Source organism: Tachypleus tridentatus, chromosome 12 (assembly GCF_004210375.1).
Source record: "Tachypleus tridentatus isolate NWPU-2018 chromosome 12, ASM421037v1, whole genome shotgun sequence".
Lineage (NCBI taxonomy): Eukaryota > Metazoa > Arthropoda > Merostomata > Xiphosura > Limulidae > Tachypleus > Tachypleus tridentatus.
The window spans coordinates 7,141,909-7,162,530 of record NC_134836.1 but is presented as its reverse complement, the minus strand read 5'-3'; the positions used below and the strand labels follow the sequence as shown (position 1 = coordinate 7,162,530).

At 33.6% G+C, this 20,622-nt stretch overlaps 1 protein-coding gene across 1 annotated transcript in view; it reads right to left on the bottom strand.

The window, feature by feature from the left end:
• Nucleotides 1-9,287: 9,287 nt before the first annotated feature.
• The window catches only part of LOC143234352 (putative glutamate receptor), a 33,030-nt gene continuing 21,695 nt past the window's right edge, over nt 9,288-20,622 (bottom strand). Inside the window, exons 10-13 of the mRNA XM_076471643.1 lie at nt 18,480-18,618; nt 17,874-18,103; nt 14,246-14,505; nt 9,288-11,037 (exon numbers count right to left, since the gene is read on the bottom strand). Of these exons, the coding sequence (XP_076327758.1) occupies nt 10,824-11,037; nt 14,246-14,505; nt 17,874-18,103; nt 18,480-18,618 (843 nt within the window). The 3' untranslated portion in view covers nt 9,288-10,823. The remainder of the gene's footprint in view (nt 11,038-14,245; nt 14,506-17,873; nt 18,104-18,479; nt 18,619-20,622) is intronic.

The window sequence follows — 20,622 nt, the reverse complement described above, 5'->3', positions numbered from 1 at the left end:
CCTATATTTGGCTTTATTACTGGTTATTTAAGAAAATAAGAGATTTATAAAATACTTAGATTTTAAACTTTCTAATAAAAGTCGACTACGGTAAAGATACGAATACAGCGGATACACTATTTAAGGTGAGCGTGTGTGTTTTCCTTAGCACAGCCGCATCAGGCCACCTGCTCTGTCTACTATGAGAATCGAACCCCTAATTTGAGCGTTGTAAACCCGTAGACTTACCGCTGTACCATCGACGGACGGTTATAGTGATTAATGAATTAAACTATTCAATAAATAATAATAATAATAGTCTGGAATTCGCTCTTATGAAATAAGAGGTATTGACTTAAATTAATATAAATCATTCATTGTGAATAGAAAACAAATATTTAAAATCAAACATTATAAGCAATGAAATTGAAATTAGCTTTGAAGTACCCAAAAAATCAGTATTGGATCCATTATCATATTTAGTACTTTGTTTAAATTATTTCTGAGAAATTAAATTTATAAATAAAATATTGATTACTACGTTACTAAAAGAAATAGCCCGTCATGGCCATGTGTGTTAAGGCGTCTCGACTCGTAATCTGAGGGTCGTGGGTTCGAATCCCTGTCGCACCAAACATGCTCGCCCTTTCAGCCGTGGGGGGCGTTATAATGTGACAGTCAATCCCACTATTCGTTGGTAAAAGAGTAGCCCACCATGTGGCGGTTGGTGGTGATGACTAGCTGCCTTCCCACTAGTGTTACACTGCTAAATTAGAGACGGCTAGCGCAGATAGCCCTCAAGTGGCTTTGCGCGAAATTAAAAAAAAAACATACCACCTTTTTTATTTGGTGCAACGCGCTGGGAAAAAAGATGTTGATTTAACAAATGAAAAAGACCCGGCATGGCCAAGCGTGTTGAAGCGTGCGACTCGTGATCTGAGGGTCACGGGTTCGCATACCCGTCGTCCCAAACATGCTCGCCTTTTCAGCCGTGGGGGGCGTTATAAGGTTACGGTCAATCCCACTATTCGTTGGCAAAAGAGTAGCCCAAGAGTTGGCGGTGGGTAGTGATGACTAGCTGCCTTCCCTATAGTCTTACATTACTAACATAGGGACGGCTAGCACAGATAGCCCTCGAGTAGCTTTGTGCGAAATTCAAAAAACAAATAAATGTAAAAGTTTTAATACAATTATATGAAACTATTATAATCTGTATATTTTTACTACTACAGTTTGATGGCATAAAATTATTTTATTCAAAAATTGAAACATAGGTCCAGTATGTAAATTATATATATATTTATAAAACACAAAGTAAATTTAGCAAAGACGAAAAAAGAGCCGGCATAACCAGGTAGTTAAACCACTGGACTAGTAACGTAAGCGTCGGGAGTTTAAATCTCTGTCCCACCAAACAGGCTTGCTTTTTCAGCCATGGGGGCATTATAATGAGGGTCAATCCCACTATTCGTTGGTAAAAGAGTAGCCCAAGAGTTGGCAATGGGTGGTAATAACTAGCTGCCTTGCTTCTAGTTTTACACTACTAATAAAGAATGGCTAGCGCAGATATCCCTCGTGTAGCTTTGTGCAAAATTCAAGACGAACAAAAATGTAAAGACCTAACGACAAATAAAAACAATACATGAACTATAAGCAGAACAGCGTGAGAATTTATAAATTTCTAAAGTTGAAAACAAAACATTTAGGATAAAATCATTATTTCATGGTAAAAATATGTGTATTTCGTCGAAGTACAAGAAATAGATAATTGATTTGACAAACCTGAAAGTATATTTAGAATTTATATATGTATTTAAAACACCACAAATATTAAAAAGTAGAATAAAATATTAGAACTATTTGAAATATAAATTATCGTGTAGTAAATATTGTTAGTATACATTCAATGTATCTTCATGTGTTATAATTAATTAATTTACCTATTATAAATAATATGTGTTATAGTTAACTTGCTAAAGCAAACATGATCCACACTGGAGCAATTCTTATGGATCATAACGTGTATTTTAAAAGTTGTTGTTTTTTTATTCAAAATTCGTTTTAATTATGTATTAATGAATAATTAAAAACCTGAAAACTAATGTGCGTTTTATAACTAAATCAGTATTCGAAGTTCTGATAAGAAATGTTAGCGTTAGTGCAAAACTTTACAAATTAATGCAATTTAAATATTCCTCTCGTAAAACTCGAGTAATACAATTAAAGTCAATTTTGTACTGAACATTCAGTCAACAGATGGCAATAGTCTCATCGTTCTGTGATTGTGGTTTGATTTGGTTTGGTTTGGTTTGAATTACGCGTAAAGCTAATCGAGGGCTATCTGCGCTAGCCGTCACTAAGAAATATAAAAAATTCCGCTGTTACCGAACCTCATAGCTTGAATACTACATATCACTGGCCCGGAATAATCAGGTAGTTAGGGCACTCGACCCGCAGTCTTAGAGTCGCAGGTTCAATCCCCCGTCACACTAAACATGCTCGCCCTTTCAGCCGTGGATGCGTTATAATGTGTCGGTCAGTCCCATTATTCGTTGGAAAATAATAGTAGCCCAAGATTTGGCGGTGGGTGGTAATGACTAGCTGCCTTTCCTCTAGTCTTACACTGCTAAATTAGGGACGGCTAACTCAGATATCCCTCGTGTAGCTTTGCGCGAAATTCAAAAACCAAACCAAACTATAAAGGAGAAAAATACCAATATTCAAATAGGCTTTTAGAAGTTAAAATAATAACTTAGTTTTATTCAGGTTGAATGTAACAGAGTAAATTACAAAAAGTTCGTGTCTTAAGGTCAAATTAACGTCATTGCGACAGTAAAAGCTTTATAATCTGTATTTGTCAGACCTAAGAGGTTATGAAAGTTTTTTCCTTACGATATTTTACAGGAAATCTGACACGTTTTAAAGTACACTATTTTTACATTGTCGATAACAATAACAGTTATAAACAATGATAAAGATATTAAAGTCCCTAACAATCTTATTATTTTGAAATATAGTAATATAATATATTCTAGTCACCTGGACTTAATACGCGTCGGACACGGCAGATAGCTTAATATGGCTTGCCACTCAAAATGTAATTCAGTAAATTATGACGTACTCTTCAATTAAATTTATTGATTAAAGCTTGCTAATCTAAAGTTCACGTTTTGTGGATCACAAAAACAGTCATTTAACCCTTAAACAGTTGGAATATTGTAGGAAGCAACATCGGTTGATGATAACCGTCGTTTAAGGGTTAAACACTAAAAGAATGCACATTCACTTAACCACTAGAAAACGAACCATGAAAACAATGGTGTTCTGCTATCTTCACTCTCATATAAAAGTCACGTGTATCTGCAGATATTGAAATTTCTGGTTGTTAAAACTTTCAGGATACTTGTTTGTTTTCGAGCAAAGCCACATGGGGCTCTCTGCTAAATCAACTACAGTGAATCGAGCCCCGGATGTTAACGTTGTAGATCCCGCAGACTTACCGCTGTCCCCATCGATGGGTCTTTAGGAATATGATGATGTTAGATAACAAAGTTTTTACTGTATGTCGTGTAATTTATTTTTGTCACATATAACTCTAACCTAGTGTTCAATTCAGCTCCTTTTTGTTATAGATCGATATCGAAATGTCTACATTTTACTCATTTCGTGATGTAAACAAACCAGTCATTTTCTTAATAGTAGATGTACGTAGTTAATTTAGAAAGAGCTTATTGTGTCGAGCTTCATATGAACCAAATTTCATGGTATCTGATAAGTAGATATTAACTTATGTGACCATGCATACAGTAAGATATGGCATAGTAAATTTAATTTCTAATGTATTTGTTTTATTTCCTTGATATATAATGGTAGCCAGAAACAGGATTATTATTACGTAAACAGCAAACGTTACTTGTCCCAAAATAATTAGCTTTGGTACTATACTATAATGAAGAAATGATAGCAACAAAGAGTATTAATACCAAATAATCCACATATAAAGTGTTTAGGGTTTGAGTAATTGTTAGTATTTATGTGCTGATAAGATGCGACCTAAATGCATACAACGAAACGATAGTTAAACGCTAAAATATGCAACTAGTGAGTTACCATTTAGCTAAGAGACCTGTTGAAGAAACAGAGGGGTGCAACGTTTTCAGTTACTACGTCATTTGGAGACCTGATGAAGATACAGAAGAGTGCAACGTTTTCAACTATTACGATACTCGGAGACCTGCTGAAGATATAGAAGGGTGCAACGTTTTCAGTTATTATTTCACTCGAGGTCCTGTTAATGTAACAGAAAAATACAACTTATTCAGTCATCAGGTGACTTGTAGATGTTTACTTCAAAATTAAGGACTGCTAACGATAGCTACCTTGTCCCCCAGTGGCACAGTAGTATGTCTGCGGATTTACACACTTAAAACCGGGTTTCGATACCCGTGGTGGGCAGATCACAGATAGCCCATTGTGTAGCTTTGTGCTTAATTCTAAATAAATAAAACAAAGCTATACAGAAAATTCGACGAAAATACTATTCTGTTCATTGCAATCCAACACGTTAACTGTTGCACATTTACCTCACTGCAATAAGAACATTTGAAATTCACCTCCTAGTAATACGCTTCTTTCTTAGTCTGGAAGTTACTTTACAGGCTTCTCAAGGAAACATTATCATGATTGTAACAGTCGCGGACCGATGGACAACGTGAGGATAAGCGGACATTGAGTATCAGTATTTCACTCTTAATTAAAAAAATCTGTATTTGTGTTTCTAAAGAGGTGTATCTAATTAATACAAACTCGCAAAATACTTTGACAATTCCGAAGAAAATTTGGTTTGTTTAGAATTAAACACAAAGCTACACAATGGGCTATCTATGCTTTGCCCAACATGGGTGTCGAAACCCGGTTTTTTGTGGTGTGAGCCCGCAGTCATACCTCCGTACCACTAGGAAATTTTAAAAAAAGTATGAAAAATGATTAATATTATCGAACTTATTTTAATCGAACCTCATAAACTGTTATTGTGTAGGTGATTAAATGTGTAATAATTACGTCTAGATACATTAGTAGACGATGTTTGTCTTTTTCTCTCAAGACAGTAATTTAGCTCCACAATTAAAATACATGACTTAATATTTTTTGTGCCCAACTTGTATTAAAATTTTAGTATTATAGTAGATCAGGTATAAGTTTGTTTTTGTTTTTTTATTCTGAGACCTGAACAACATTTGACTGCCCACTGTATCTACTGCAGGAAATAGAACATTGGATTTTAGCGTTATAAGTCCGTAAATTTGCCCGTCTCACTGGGGGACCAGCTGTAAATCTGCGAATTAATAAATGAAAAACTATGAGGTTGGATTCCTTGCTGTGGAGAGAGTGCAAATAGCACATTGTGTATATTTGTTCTAAGAAACAACAACAAATTAAGATTTTAATTAGAAGTATTGATTTTTAAAGCATGTTTGCACAGAAGAAACTTTGAAAATACTTATTTAAAATATTTTAAACTTATTTCTCAATTTGATTGAGCTTTTATATCAGTAGAAGTACAATAATCGTTTAAAAGTATTTAAGATACATGACATTTATAGGAACTGCTTTTATGTTTTTTCCCTCGGTGGACTCAGCAGGTAGCCCGATGTGGCTTTGTTATAAGACTGAAATGACTTTAGTTCCATCTATGATCACCAATAATCACCAAGTTCCATCTATGGTCACCAATAATCACCAAGTTCCATCTATGATGTGATTATGGCTCAGCGTGTTCAATCGTTATATATATATATATATGATCTCCAGTGGCACAGCGAAATGTCTGCGGACTTACAACGCTAGAATCCAAGTTTCGACATATATCTCATTGTGTTGATTTGTGCTTAACTTCGAACAAACACTCCCTGTATACATACATATGTGTATATGTAAATATAATTAATGTTTCATAAGAACTCGAAGGTATTTAAATCGTCTAATACTTTTAGATAATTTAAAGTTTTCAAAAATTATATTTCAATCTAATCGGAATATTGAGAAATATAATAGGGTTCTTCACCCGTTCTCGAGACCTCATATAATACAACGTCCTAAGCACATTGTGTTCTGCGGCCTCTGTCAAGACTTCATATAATCCAACGTATTGAGTAACTTTATAAATAGAAACTCGATTTTTAGAAAATGAAAGTTTTGAGACAGATTCGCTGCACATAATGAAACCCTCACATGTTTACTACCACTGGAATTAAAACATTTACAGTGTAACCATGAAAGACTGCAACTTTAAATAAAGACGATAACATACATACATGTAAACGCAAAATCAAAGAAGTTATCTTAACTGAAGGAAACAGCCCTACCTCAAATCAACACCCAAGGGTACTAAGATATCTATATTAGACTGTGAAGCAATATCCAGTCATGTGATATCTTTATTCTATAACATATATATATATATACTTATGTATCTTTGTAAACTGCTTGTACCTTGGAATGACACAATTTTGTCAAGGCGTCGTACCCTAGTATTAAGATTTTTCATTATCCAGTCGATCTGTTTCAAAACTTTCGAAGTCCTGGGAACATTGTGTTGTTGTGTCAGTTCTCGAATCCTTATTTAACAAAAGTGATAAAAACATTGTGTTATTGTAACCGTTTTCTAATCGTTGTTGTGTTTCTGAAGCAGTAGTCTTTTACCCAGTCTTTAAAAGTTCCACCCATAGTCTCTTGAATTTGGAACTTCTTGTTTCCGCTTGTAATAAAGCGGAAAGCTGCACAATGGGCTATTTGTCCAATTCAAATAAAAAAAAACAGTTGTTAGTTTACTGCTGAACCATTGGACAGCGTCTTGGGAATCAGACATAAGAAATTTGCAGTCAGGCCAGACAAACATATATTTGTCAAGCATTTTACTGTAAACGAACCAAATAATATAGATTTTTCTACAGACTAAAATGCTTCCAATCATCAATCTTTAAATACAAAAACATTGATCATTTTTACTTATGTATGTGATGCAGCTTCTTTGGGATCATATTAGTATTCTAGTCTAATGACACTGTAACGGTCATGAGTAAACATAATTGTTTGGTTTGAATTTCGCGCAAAGCTACTCGAGGGCTATCTGCGCTAGCCGTCCCTAATTTTGCAGTGTAATACTAGAAGGAAGGCAGCTAGTCATCACCACTCATCGCCAACTCTTGAGCTACTCTTTTACCAACAAATAGTGGGATTGACCGTCACATTATAACGCCCCCACTGCTGAAAGGGCGAGCATGTTTGGTGCGACGGGGATTCGAACCCGCTACCCTCAGATTACGAGTCGAGTGCCTTAACCACCTGGGCATGCCGAGCCACTAGTAAATATAAACGTACAACTCTAGCATCCATAGTTCGATTCTCCATGATGGACAGAGCTTAGGAAACCAATAAGTTTTATGCTAAAAGAACAACAACGTTGTTAAAATAAATCTTTAAATGTTACACATCACGTGTCACATTATTAAATGATTTAAGAACCGTAACTAACTTTATTTAAGTTAACGCATATCATAATATACTTCAACCGCTGATCTTTTGTCAGTATTAGAAGTTAATCTAAACGCGTTTACTAAGGGTATTATAATCTCTGAAATATTAATTTCGGACTATAATTAGACGCTTTTCACTTTTGTGGTGCCCCTCGAACAAATTAAACATTATTAGAACTATTTCTACTATATAAATTCCACTAATGAATAAAAACCGTTTAATCCGAGCACTTCTTCAGGGCCAAACGGATAACAAAAGATCCACCTTTTGACAGCGCTCGAGTTATACGGTTTTTATTTATTTCTATCTATGTATCTTAACCATCTGTGGCACCCAGTTAGAATAGCGGTATGTCTACGGATTTACAACGCTAAAATCAGGGATTCAATTCCCCTCGGTGGGCTCAGCAGATAGCCCAATGTGGCTTTGCTATAAGAAAACACACACTTAACAAAGTTTGGTTTGTTCAATTGGACGAAAAATGGTGGGAAATACAAAATGTTTCTTTTAATCTAAAATAAATTGTATGAAAAATGTTCAAAATTTAAAATAATAAACCTTTAAATGATATGGCGAGATCTTACTCTTTCACACTCTGTCAAACTTTAAGAAAAGATATGAAGAGCACAAAATTCACTTTTAGTAACAAAAAAAACGTACATTAAGTTTTTAGGCAGAAACTTTCTTTAAGTAGCTCTTTGCAAGTTCTCAGCTGGTTTACTTCACGATAAAGGAAATAACTCGATGACCAAAATAAACACAGTATATTCAGTTAACAAGGAAACATACGCTCCAAGCAGATCATCCACTTGTAGAGGGCGTATTGTTGCTTTAGATTGGTCAGTGGTATTTCTGCAGATGTTTCTTCTATTTTCTCACTCCACCTTTTCATCAGTCCAGCCTGGACTACACGTGTAATTCTGAATAGGTTACGAAACAGAAGGCAGAAACGTGTAGAATGTCTGTTTTAAGACAGTTCACAGTCTCAGAATAAAACGTATTTTAATTGTGTGCTTAAAAAGATTTATTGTTTAAGTGATCGAATGTTAACTTTTTAATATCGCGTTATAACAACATATTAAAAGTGACATGTCTTGGTTTATCATGACTAGTGATAACAGTTGCTTTATTATTGTTTTCTAGTGATGATTTTACTGTTTTCATTTTTTATCTTACATATAAATAGGAGGAACGATACAATTTCAATTAATTATTATCGAATTTTAGTACGTTCAGGTTAGAAGTTATCAGTAGCGTTGACAACACAGACTTTACTGGGTTTTCACATAGTCCGGCTTCATTTTATAAAAACGTTACAGTTTTACTTTAACATTTGATTATTTACATTATGAAATAACTATTGGTTATAAAATGTACAGGCTAAACACAGTCCAGTGGTTATCAAACCGTGTATCTCTGGGTCATACTTTCATACATCATGCATAGAATCAAGTTTCGCTCTTTGAAGCCGTGGGTGTATTATAAGTGTGGCGGTAAAATCACACCATTTAGACTTGAGTAGCCCAAGAACTAGCAGAGCGTGCTGTTGGCTAGCCAGTCTTCACATTCCATCTAGTATACCGCTTCAGAATTAAGGACTGCTCCTGCAGAGAGTCCTTCAGTACCTTTCCTCAAACATCCAACAACGAATAAGTCATAAGCATTTGTTTAGTCAAAGCTATAAAGATGCATATGTGTTTACAGATATGAAATTAAATATATATATACAGATTTAAAGAGAGAGAAATGCATTTTATTAATTTAATTATCTGATAAAATTTAATTACAGGAAAACAGAAAAAGACAAAAATAAACACCATTCACATACAAAGATACAATTCAGGTAAAAGATCCGACATCAGCTCACGTCCACTACATTACACTAAGATAATAATTAGGAAAGTAAAACTTGAAATTAGCAACAGGAATTTCAGTAGTATCACACTGTAAATCACTTTTATTAGCAAATCATATGTATGATGATATGTTATTATATACCAGTTTAGGAGTTTCAACAATAATAGACGGACTGAACATCCAATACATCAAATACAATATGGAACAAATAAAGCATACAGGGTTCCTCAGTCTCTGAAGACATAAAATACATCAAATACAATGTGGAACAAATAAAGCATACAGAGTTCCTCAGTCTCTGAAGACATAAAATACATATGAAAGATTTTTTTTTCAATATTGCAGAAAACTAAATTATAACAGAGAAATGTTGCCAGTTAACTACAGCGTTTTTAGAAAATCACACCGCAACTTGTGCAGAATGTTGCGAAGGTAATGTATCTAAACATGGAAAGCGTTAGAGAAGTTACAGTTGCAAAGTATAAACTGCAAATGTACAAACAAACTAGTCGCAGTAAATAGACTAGCATATTTTTTTTCCTTAATAGAAAATACTGTGAACATTTAGAAAAAGATAAATCGTTTTATAGTTCTGTATAATCTAGCTAAGACAAGTTATTGATGTAGAGTTGTGTGTAATAAAAGAATTTCATAAGTAAGTTGATTTTATTTTTAATAAACAGAATGGTGATGTTACTTAAATAATTATTATATATATATCGTTACGTATCTGGATGCATATTTCGTGTTCAACACCTGATAATATCTAAACCTATTAAAAGTTTTATTATATTTAACTGTTTTGAACAAGAAATAACGGGTGTTACGGTATGCTTAATATAGGCACTCTAGTCTGTAGAAAAAGTACAGCTGAGGCTTATCAGATTGCAATATATATATATATACATATATAGCGTGGAACATAGAATAAATGTCCTAACAACTATAGATTTTGTCATATAATACATAACCCTTTGTAGAAGATGTTTATTAGAAGGGTGCATACAGCCAAAAAGCGAATTGGGTAAAATATTTTTTATTATTCGAAGAATCATTTTTACGGGAACTTGTCAGAGTTAGGAATCACATCGTAATATAAAAATGTGATCACCTGATAATATATTAAAATATTCTCACTACACTTATTCAGATTAACCCTACTTATTTTGACGTACTCATTTGCTAATGTGAATTGCAGGTGGCTTTAATGTATTTTAAATTACTTGGTTTATTGAAGGTTTGTGACGTTGAAACTAGTAAGGATTAATTTTGTTGTTTTTTATCTTAATTGAAAAATGTGATTTTTACTTTCAGGTTTTTGAAATTACACTTACATTACATTTCATGCAAATGTTGGAAATTCAACAGATTTTATTTTTTGCACGTAATAGGTGCACATCAATAAATAGTCAAAAGTTTTAATCTGTTTTTGCTACACGTTTTTGATATTTTTAGAAAAGCTTTGAATACACAATCTCAGCAAATAGAACCAGTGTGGACATAGTATGTCCAATTAACAGAAAAACATATGCTCCAAGCAGATCATCCACCTGTAGAGGCCGTATTATTGCTTCAAACCTATGGTCAGTGGCATTTCTACGCATGTCTTCTTCTGTTTCATCAGTCCACTTTTTCATAAGTCCAGCCTGGACTATTCGCTTAATTCTGAATAGATTATAAGAAGAATGTCGTATTACATTATTTGTATTAATAATGATATTAATATAAAAATCCTAATTTTTATAATATTTAATGTTTTCTGTCTTAACATTTATACGCCTGCATCATGATATGATAATTTTCTCCCAAGTACTCCAACGTGTTCAAGTGGAAAAACATTTCTCTATAACAACTAGCCATGGCCAGGTAGGTTAAGGCGTTCGACTCGTAATCTGAGGGTAACGGGTTCTAATCCCCGTCACACCAAAAATGCTCGCCCTTACAGCCGGGTGGGCGTTATAATATGACGATCCATCCCACTATTCGTTGGTGGAAAAGTAACCCAACAGTTGAGGGTGGGTAGTGATGATTAGCTGTCTTCCCTCTGGTCTTGCACTGCTAAATTAGGAACGACTAGCGCAGATAGCCCTCGTGTAGCTTTGGGCGAAGTTCAAAAACAAAAACAAAACAAATAATTTCCATATAATTTACGTGGCGGTGTCTATTTCAGAAGATCATTAAAATAATTTGCTTGGAACGTGTGCGAAAGAAATAAATTACCCAAACTGCGAGCTTTAAATTAACCCGTATATAATAATTTGAAAATGTGTGCATATGCCCACAGACATCAATCAACAAAAGAGACCATGTCTGCTAAAACATGGAACCCTACCCGATTGATTTAGTTCATGAAAGCGGAACTCTTTATCAGATGGCAATTACATTTCTTCCTATTCTGAGTAATGTTAATTTTTATGCATAAAAATATCTACAAAACAGGATCTTAATGTGTGGGTCTAAATGAATACCGTTTTTTCATGTGTACATTCACATGAACGTAACTTGTTTGAAACATGAACGTAAGTTAGGTGCGCCCATTAGTAAATGTAATAGTTGATTATACTTGAATCTTCCTCCCGCTAATACAGCGGTAAGTCTACAGATTTACAACAAAAAATCAGTGGTTCGATTCCCCTCGGTGGACTCAGCAGATAGCCCCATGTGGCTTTGCTATAAGAAAACACACACACGCATACTTGAATCTGTTATTTTTAGACGTATGATTACAAACAACATATTAAGACTAACGCATTCAGTACCATCTGGATCCCTGGTACCTTAAATGTTTATAAAATCAGTACGTTTATGCTATGGTACTACATTAATAAGTACAAATGTCAATTTTGTCTGTTTTATACCCTCGTAACATGGCAAACCATACATGATGTATGTAACAAAATCATATAATGAATTAATAAGACCATCATTTTCAAGCAAATACAACAAGTTTCTGACGCGCAATTCTAACAAGGCCAATTCGAACAAGAGGAAAATCGTTAAAAACAGAATATAAGAAACTTTCTGTAGCACTGCTTGGGGCCGGCAAGAAGGTACCTTTGCATAAAATACCCCATATGTTGGTTGACATATATAATATTTCACAAAAACTCCTGTGCTTTCCACGCTGGAAAATTTAACAAAAGACAAAAATTTGTTTTTGATTTGTTTTGAATTAAGCACAAAACTTTGCCCACCACGGATATCGAAATCCGACTTTTAGTGGTATGAGTCTCCAGACATACCATTGTACCACGGGAGGGGGGCAGACAAACATTGTAAATTTCTGTTTGAGACCTGTAAAATATTATCTTTGTAACGAATACCCTGTAAACTGGTCGAAATAAAGCGGATTAATTTCCAAAATCCCTTAGTGACACAGCATTATGTTTACAGACTTAATCGAAATATGGTTGCGATACCCGTTGAGAACAGAGCACAGATAACCCATTATGTATCCTTGTGTTTAATTACAAACAAACCCTATAAAATAACCAAAAATAAGCATATCTACATTTTTGTAAGTATATGGATGGGTTCATAGAAAAGCGTCTTTGTACCAAATACTATGTAAATTGAGCGAAATACGGCGGAGTAATTGTAAAAAACAAAACAAAAAACACTCTTAAATTATGCTTTTTGTGGCACCTTTACCCCACCTATAATTACTAAAGTAGGCACTCCATTTTTGTTTGTCAATGTATAGGGTCCATAAAAAAGTAGCAAATCCCACGTAAATTGGTCAATATATGGACGAGTAGTTGACTAAAAGCCATAAAATTACGCTTTTTAATGATTTCTTACCCCTAAAAGAAAAGACTCAAAATAGGCAAATATAACTTTTTACGTCAGTGTTTTGGGGGTGTGAAAAATTATATTTATGACAAATTTATCTTAACTGCTGTAAATATGACTGCACAAGAGCCCCAAAAAATTATATTTTTAGGGTTGTTTGACCTTTGTGCCCGTCCCTCGCTGATAGAGTGGTAAGTCTACGGAATTACAACGCTAAAATCAGGGGTTCGATTCCCCTCAGTGGAATTAGCAGATACCCAAATGTGGCGTTACTGTAAGAAACACACGCACGCACCTTTGTACCTATAAATTTCTTTTAAAAGACCAAATCAAGCATATGAAAAGGATTGTTTGTTTGTTTGATTTTTAGTTTCGCGCAAAACTACTCGAGGACTATCTGTGTGAGCTGTCCCTAATTTAGTAGTGTAAGTCTAGAGGAAAGACAGCTAGTCATCACCACCCACCGCCAACTCTTAGGATACTGTTTTACCAACGAATGGTGGGACTGACCGACACATTATAACGCCCCCACGGCTGAAAGGGCGAGCTTGTCTGGCGTGACGGAGATTCGAACCCTCGACCCTCACATTACGAGTCGAGTGCTTTAACTACCTGTCCATGCTGGACCCTGTGAAAAGGAGTCTCAAAATGGAACCAAGGTTTAACCCTACCAAGTTTCAGGTCGATTTGTCGAGAAATGAAAGAGTGAAAGTTAATAGAAAAGTGTTTGGAAGACGTGTAAAAAAAAGAAAAAAGTACCTCTCTCAATGGAAACATTGGAAACATAAACATTGGACTTACGTTTATTGTATTTTCTGTATGTGTTACAATTATAATTTGATTTTTTTTCATTCATATAATCATTAGATTACGTTTTCAAACGTGATGCTGTTGATTTTCTTGTTTATATGTTATTGGCATATTTAGGAGATAAACACGAGTTTTGATATTTTGAGTAAAGTTTCTTTACGTATGTTAAACTAACGTATTAATATTCCGCGGATTTTACATTAGAAGAAAACTATTCATACATATTTACCTTGTAAAAGTGGTTATATATATTAAAAGCTGATATACTTACATCCTGTCAAATGACTTCTTATATGGACATCCTTTCTGAAGAGCTATTCCAACAGTAACACTACTGAAAAAATCTTTAGCTATAGAAAACTTATCTTCTCCCATCTTTGCTGCTTCAAATTCCAAATGGCTTTGGTAATCGATGCAAGCAAAATCACTTTTAAGCGTCCTCAATAAAGCCTCTTCGTGGGTTTTCACAAATAGACTAGGGTCTTTTCGAAGTGGTTCGCCAAGAACGCCATAGAGTGGATCTTTTGAGTTCTGCAGAATTTGTTAATAACATGTAACTAACTGGTTATAATACTAATATAATGATATAGATTATAAATAGTGATTGACTTATTTACTTTTAAAAACACATAATAAGAATCAAAGATTATCAATACTTGTTTTTCTTCTTTTGTAACTATTAGTTTCAGAACATCAACTTTAGTTTGGAAGACAACATAACGCTGAATTTCAATTATATATTTATTAAAGCACTTCTTTTTTAAAAGTAGGTCTAAATCATAATTCTCTCTTCAATCTGATTTGCTATTTTTTAAGATTATTTTTTCACTCATTTAAGTTAGGTTTCCTCGTAGGTCAGAGGTATTTAGGTATTTTTTTGAAATTACAACAGGAAATTTTAAGTTCTATTCCTTGCAATGGACAAAGTACACGTAGCTTCTCATGTAACTTTACGCTGATGTGTGTGAGAAATATCGATTGTAGTTGAGAGAGGTAAGAAAGCTGAGAGCTGTTGGTCAGTCTTTAAAGTATTAAAGGATTACAGCATTTGAAGTTGTAAGAAAAGTATTTGAGAGAGAAGCTGCATTTCTTTCTAGCTATTGTGGAGATTACAGGGCTCTCTTTGATTACGGGACTTTGTAATGTGATATAAACAAACAGGTGTGTTAGGCTTGGTTTTTGAGAAAGGAATATAAAAGATAGGAATTCGACAAAAGACAAAAGGTAGTGGGAGATGTGAGAGAGAATGAGTAAATCGTGAGAGGTAAAGGAAGAAAGTTGTGAGTAAGAAACAAAGGATGATGTTCACTAGCTGCCATCCCTGTAGGCTACCACTGTTAAATTAATGATGTTTAGCGCAGATAATTCTGGAGAAGTTTTGTTCAAAATTCCTAACAACGACAAATGCAGTTAACTGAGTCCTTACCTGCTCATTTTCAACTACACACAGACTTAAACTTCCTACCAGTTACCATCACTTTTATGTTAAACCTTGTCACGATTTTCAACGTTTCATTCAACTATAAAATTTTAGGAATAACATCAGTACCCTGGAGGTCCCTGTACTTTATGTCCTACTTGGGGATATGTGATGCAGTACAAAACGTTCAAGCTAATTATTAACTACTAATTGTAGTATTCGTTTGTTTGTTTTGTTTGTTTACAATTAAACGTAAAGTTACACAATGGGCTATTTTTGCTTTGCCCACCATAGGTATCTAAACCCGGCCCGGTTTTTAGCGGGATGAGTCGGTAGACATACCACTGTACCACTGAGGGATCGAAGTATTCGTTTTTCAATGAAAAAAATTAGAAAAAGTGAACATTTAATCAAATAAACGATTTCTGGGAGGTACTGTACGGAAAGTGTGATCGGATTGTGCTCCTATGAAATGTAATGTTTTTGCATTACAGTGGTACCCTTTATTGGAAAAATAAGTGTTTACGAATTCCACTTTTAGTACTATGTTTAGAAATTACATTACTCAAAACAAAATTAAATCCTCACAAACAGACCTTGAGAATCATGTTCTTGTTGTGAGAAAAGTGCTTTTATTTAAAATTGTGTTCTTCGATTAAAACAAAACTGTTCCATGCTGCGTAGAGTATTTTTCTGTCTGAATCTTGAATGCCCTAAGTGTGAAATTTTTATATGGATTTTGGTCTGTGATGTAACTCAAAAGACGATGCCTTATTTATATTTATTATTTCAACCATATACATAGATAAGTATATACATTTTACGTCTATTATAGTAAGATGAATCTCGCGTATGTGTCTTATAAACTGTTTAATTCATGGAACTTGTCACCCTGAAATATCAAGTAAATTTTTGCAATGTCATTATAAACTAAATTATGGAGTAGTACGATTTGTTTGGTTTGTCTTGAATTTCGCGCAAAGCTACACAAGGGCTATCTGCGCTAGCCGTCCCTAATTTAGCAGTGTAAGACCACTCATCGCCAACTCTTGGACTACTTTTTTCCCAACGAATAGTGGGATTGACCGTAACTTATAACGTCCCCACGGCTGAAAGGGAGAACATATTTGGTGCAACGGGAATTCGAACCGCCGATTCTCAAATTAAGAGTCAAGCACCCTAATCACCTGATGATATCCGTATAGATGAAATACTCACCAATGGTGCCAGGTTATTTATTGTGTGTCTTAGATCTTATCACTTTTTTATACAGTTGTCAAACAGCCATCTTGGGACATTCAAAGGTAAGACTTCCTATTGAAGTTAATGTCTCTCATTCCATGGTGCACCATTAGGTCCAGTGGTCGTATATAGCTTTACTAGATTTTTTTTACAGTATTCTCAAAATCATTTTTAAGCTCTGGCATGAATCTCAGGGAGTTCACAGCAAAATATAAACCCAATTATAGACAGATTTGTGATCCAGTTTTGGATAACTTAAACCAGGTGGTCTCGAGTTTAACCTCAAATGTTCTGCTGTGATACAAGATAAGAATCGCAAGAGAAGATTTTTTGTTGATTTCAAAACAACTTTCCCGAACGTATTATGGGAAGATATCAAAACTCCACAATCATATGGAAGATTGCATTAGAACTTCTGCGCGATCTAATTTGGTCTTGGAGAATGTGTACAGTCAGAAAAAAGTATTGTCCTAGGTTTGCCCCTCTATCCAGTAGAGTTTGGTGATTTAACCAATTATTTATGACTAGTGATTACAGCAATTAGTGTTTTATAAACTAATCGATTTATCAAATCATGAGAAACACTAATTTGGCTTACATCTAAGATGGAAGCAACCCACCTTTTAGATATTGTATCCTACAGCATACTAAAACCAAACTTAAGTGAATGAGACACATACTTCAGTCATAATGATGAAAAATGCTACTAGTATAACACAACTAAAAACATGGCAAAAATAAACCATATGACATAGTACATACAATTTGACATAATCATTTTAATGAAAGGTGGCAGCACTTCAAATCAGTGACAGTAAACAATAAATAATAAATGGTCTGAGAAGAAAAATACTTGAAGCTGAAGCATACTGGTTCCTAGTATAATCTTATATTTGAAAAAATATAGATGTTTACTAATATAGTTTCAATAACATACCATTTAGAACACTTTAATTGCTCCTCTGGACAAACTTGGATTACATATAACATAATAATTGTGATTTTATATGTTGTAGCTAAGATTTTTCCGATAAAAATTTAATCAAAATATATTGATTGGCAATAAGACATAGATAAATGTCTAATTCATCATATTATGTAAGATAAAAACATTCACCGTTTTGCTGTTTTATAGAAATGTACTTTGGGATTATAATGGTATAAAATATGCTATTGAAACAGTTTTATTGAGCTGATAGGACAAGGACCTGAAAAAAACCAATGCCTTTGTTCTTACCAAAAGTCTTTCTTCAAGAAACGATCCCTTAAACACACCACAGGTAAACCTTCCCTGTGACACCTCTCTTTCCAAAGCGTATATCGTATCAATCGGTTGGTTTTTCGTCAATATAGTCATATGTGATTTTAAAGTGCCACCATAGGAAGCAACAAATACTATTGCAAATAGCCACCAAATGACCAAAATTATTCTTACGCTACAAAACTTGAATGAAGGTATCCTTCCACCTGTAAAAAGTAAAATAAGTGAAATGAAACAAATATCAAAATAGATAAGCTGCTACATATTTAATTTTGTTTTTAAATTCCAAAATATACAAAGAGGCTAAACTTATGTTTTTGTTCTTTTAAACCAAAGGGTATTTACTAACCTTTTTTTTGGTAATTCCATTCATAAACATTGAAAACGCATGCAAGACATTCGTTTTATCATTAGTTTTAATATAAAAACTATAAAATACCAGATGTTACCATACGTAAGATAAGCATAGAAGATTTTAGAACTTAGTTTCTAGCGCCAAACAAGAAAGTAGTTATTTAGATTAATTCAGTTATATATTTGTAACATTGTACTTGTTTAAAGTTTAAAAGAAATCAAGCACACCTTGAGCAACGAGACACCCCCATAGGTACCATAATGAAGCAGTCCATGGGTTCTGCCTCTTCCAATTCCTGTTTATGTTATTGATGACTGTTAAACAAATCGTCACTAAGGTTAACGACAGAAATACGCACAGCCAGACCTAATGGTAAGAAGGATCATAATATTATTTACAGTTTTGTAATATAACAATAAAAATTATCGAAAGTTCTTAAACAGTAATTTTGGCATAACCTTTCATTGTTCTTACCCAAAATGTAAAACAAAATATAATTAATTATTTATCTATATAAGGGGCCTCCATTGCTTGGTACAACAAGACAATTAACTTTCAAATATAAAAAAAGTACTTACATGTGTTACAAGTAGGGAACGATAAATTACATTTTAGGTGATGGTAATTTCTGAGTTTATGGTTGACCAAGGTGAATTATTATTAAGCTTATAGAATCATTATTAAGAAGTTTTACGTTGACTAAATTGCATTAATATATTCGATTCGGAAATACAAAATGGCTTTTAGTTCTTATCGTTACTTGTTTTTCAGTTTAAAGGATCTATTGCAGCACATAAAATTTCTCACTTATAGTTAACAGCACTTTAACTGAGAACTAGCTAGTGAAAAGAGCATTAAATATTTTGAAATATCTACTTATACTACTGTAATTCATCTTAAATGTTAAATAAATATGCTAACAAAACTTCTTAATTTACTTCAAAAAGTAGTACATGTGAATAGTGAGCAAAAATTAAATTCGTACGTGGATCATATTTTGTACTATATTTTATATCGGACGAGTCTTCGATTTATTATTATACGTACATTACTTATAATGATTTCAAACAGCCGGAAATTTTAATTTTAATTTAGAAGTTAATTAAATGTTGATACGCATTAAATTTATGATATTTGTCAACAAGATTGAAACATACAATTTTCTTTCTTATGCAAATATATTTTAATAGACAAACAACAATACAATTAATATTAACCATTATTTATATACAAAAAATATAAACTCCCAAACAATACTAAGTCTTATATCTGGTCTGAAGTTAGATATTTTATGGATGGTTCACGATGAGAGAAATAATTCTGTGTTGATATACAGGTATACTTCACTTGACGGGAAGCCAGCTGGCTATCTAGCTTCTTCACACGTGAGTTTTTCGCCAACGAAAATATCTAATGTTCTCGTAGAAATACTAACATCCGAAGTTCATTTTCTTAAGTTAAATGGTTCGTAATGCCCGAAATCTATAAATGTTCCTGGTCAAACATCTGTAGTTTTCTGATTAATAAGCGTTTATCATAATTATAGCTTCTGAGGCTTATAGTATACTGACTATAGCGATTAAATAATATATATCTGTCTCTCCTCGTGTTGCGATGGATAACTTTTTATACTTATTAGACAAGATTTTCGAAAATACACTTGGCAACAATATTCGAAGATACGCTAGTGCTTTCGGAAAACATATATTGTTGATTCTTACATTCGAGAATCTTCTATAAATATAGAGAACAGGCGGTACTTGCGCAATACATATTTAACAATATACTCTACATGCATTAAACTGAAACAAACATAGATATTAAAATAAATATATAACAGTAAATCCGTTACAATCAACAGCGGTTTAATGGTTACACAACATACGTTATATTGTAATCAGAATTTATCCTCACACAAAAATTACCTATTTTATTTAATCCACCATATACCAACACCAAGGATGCATTAACAACCAATTACACTTAAATTCTACATTGCTCAGCTCGGGTCAAATTGGAAAACTGTGACACACAAGAACTTCCTAATTTTTATACTGCTTTGTAACAGCATTGTTCCATTCTCCATCGTTTGGGTTGAGATGCGTTTTCACTCAATTTTGTTTTAGGTGAGTGACGTAACCTTTCCATTGAACGTATGCAATAAACTATAGAACTCGATTCCCAAAACATTCTAGAAATTCTACAGATCCGTCCTAAGAATGTTCTGGAAATATTGATAATATACTAGAGCCAGTTTAAAAGACTATATAAGCCTTGTTTTGTTTCTAAGTTAAGCATAAAACCACGAAATATCTAAATCCTTTTTTTGCACGTTTTAAGACCACAGACACACCACTAAGCAACTAATGA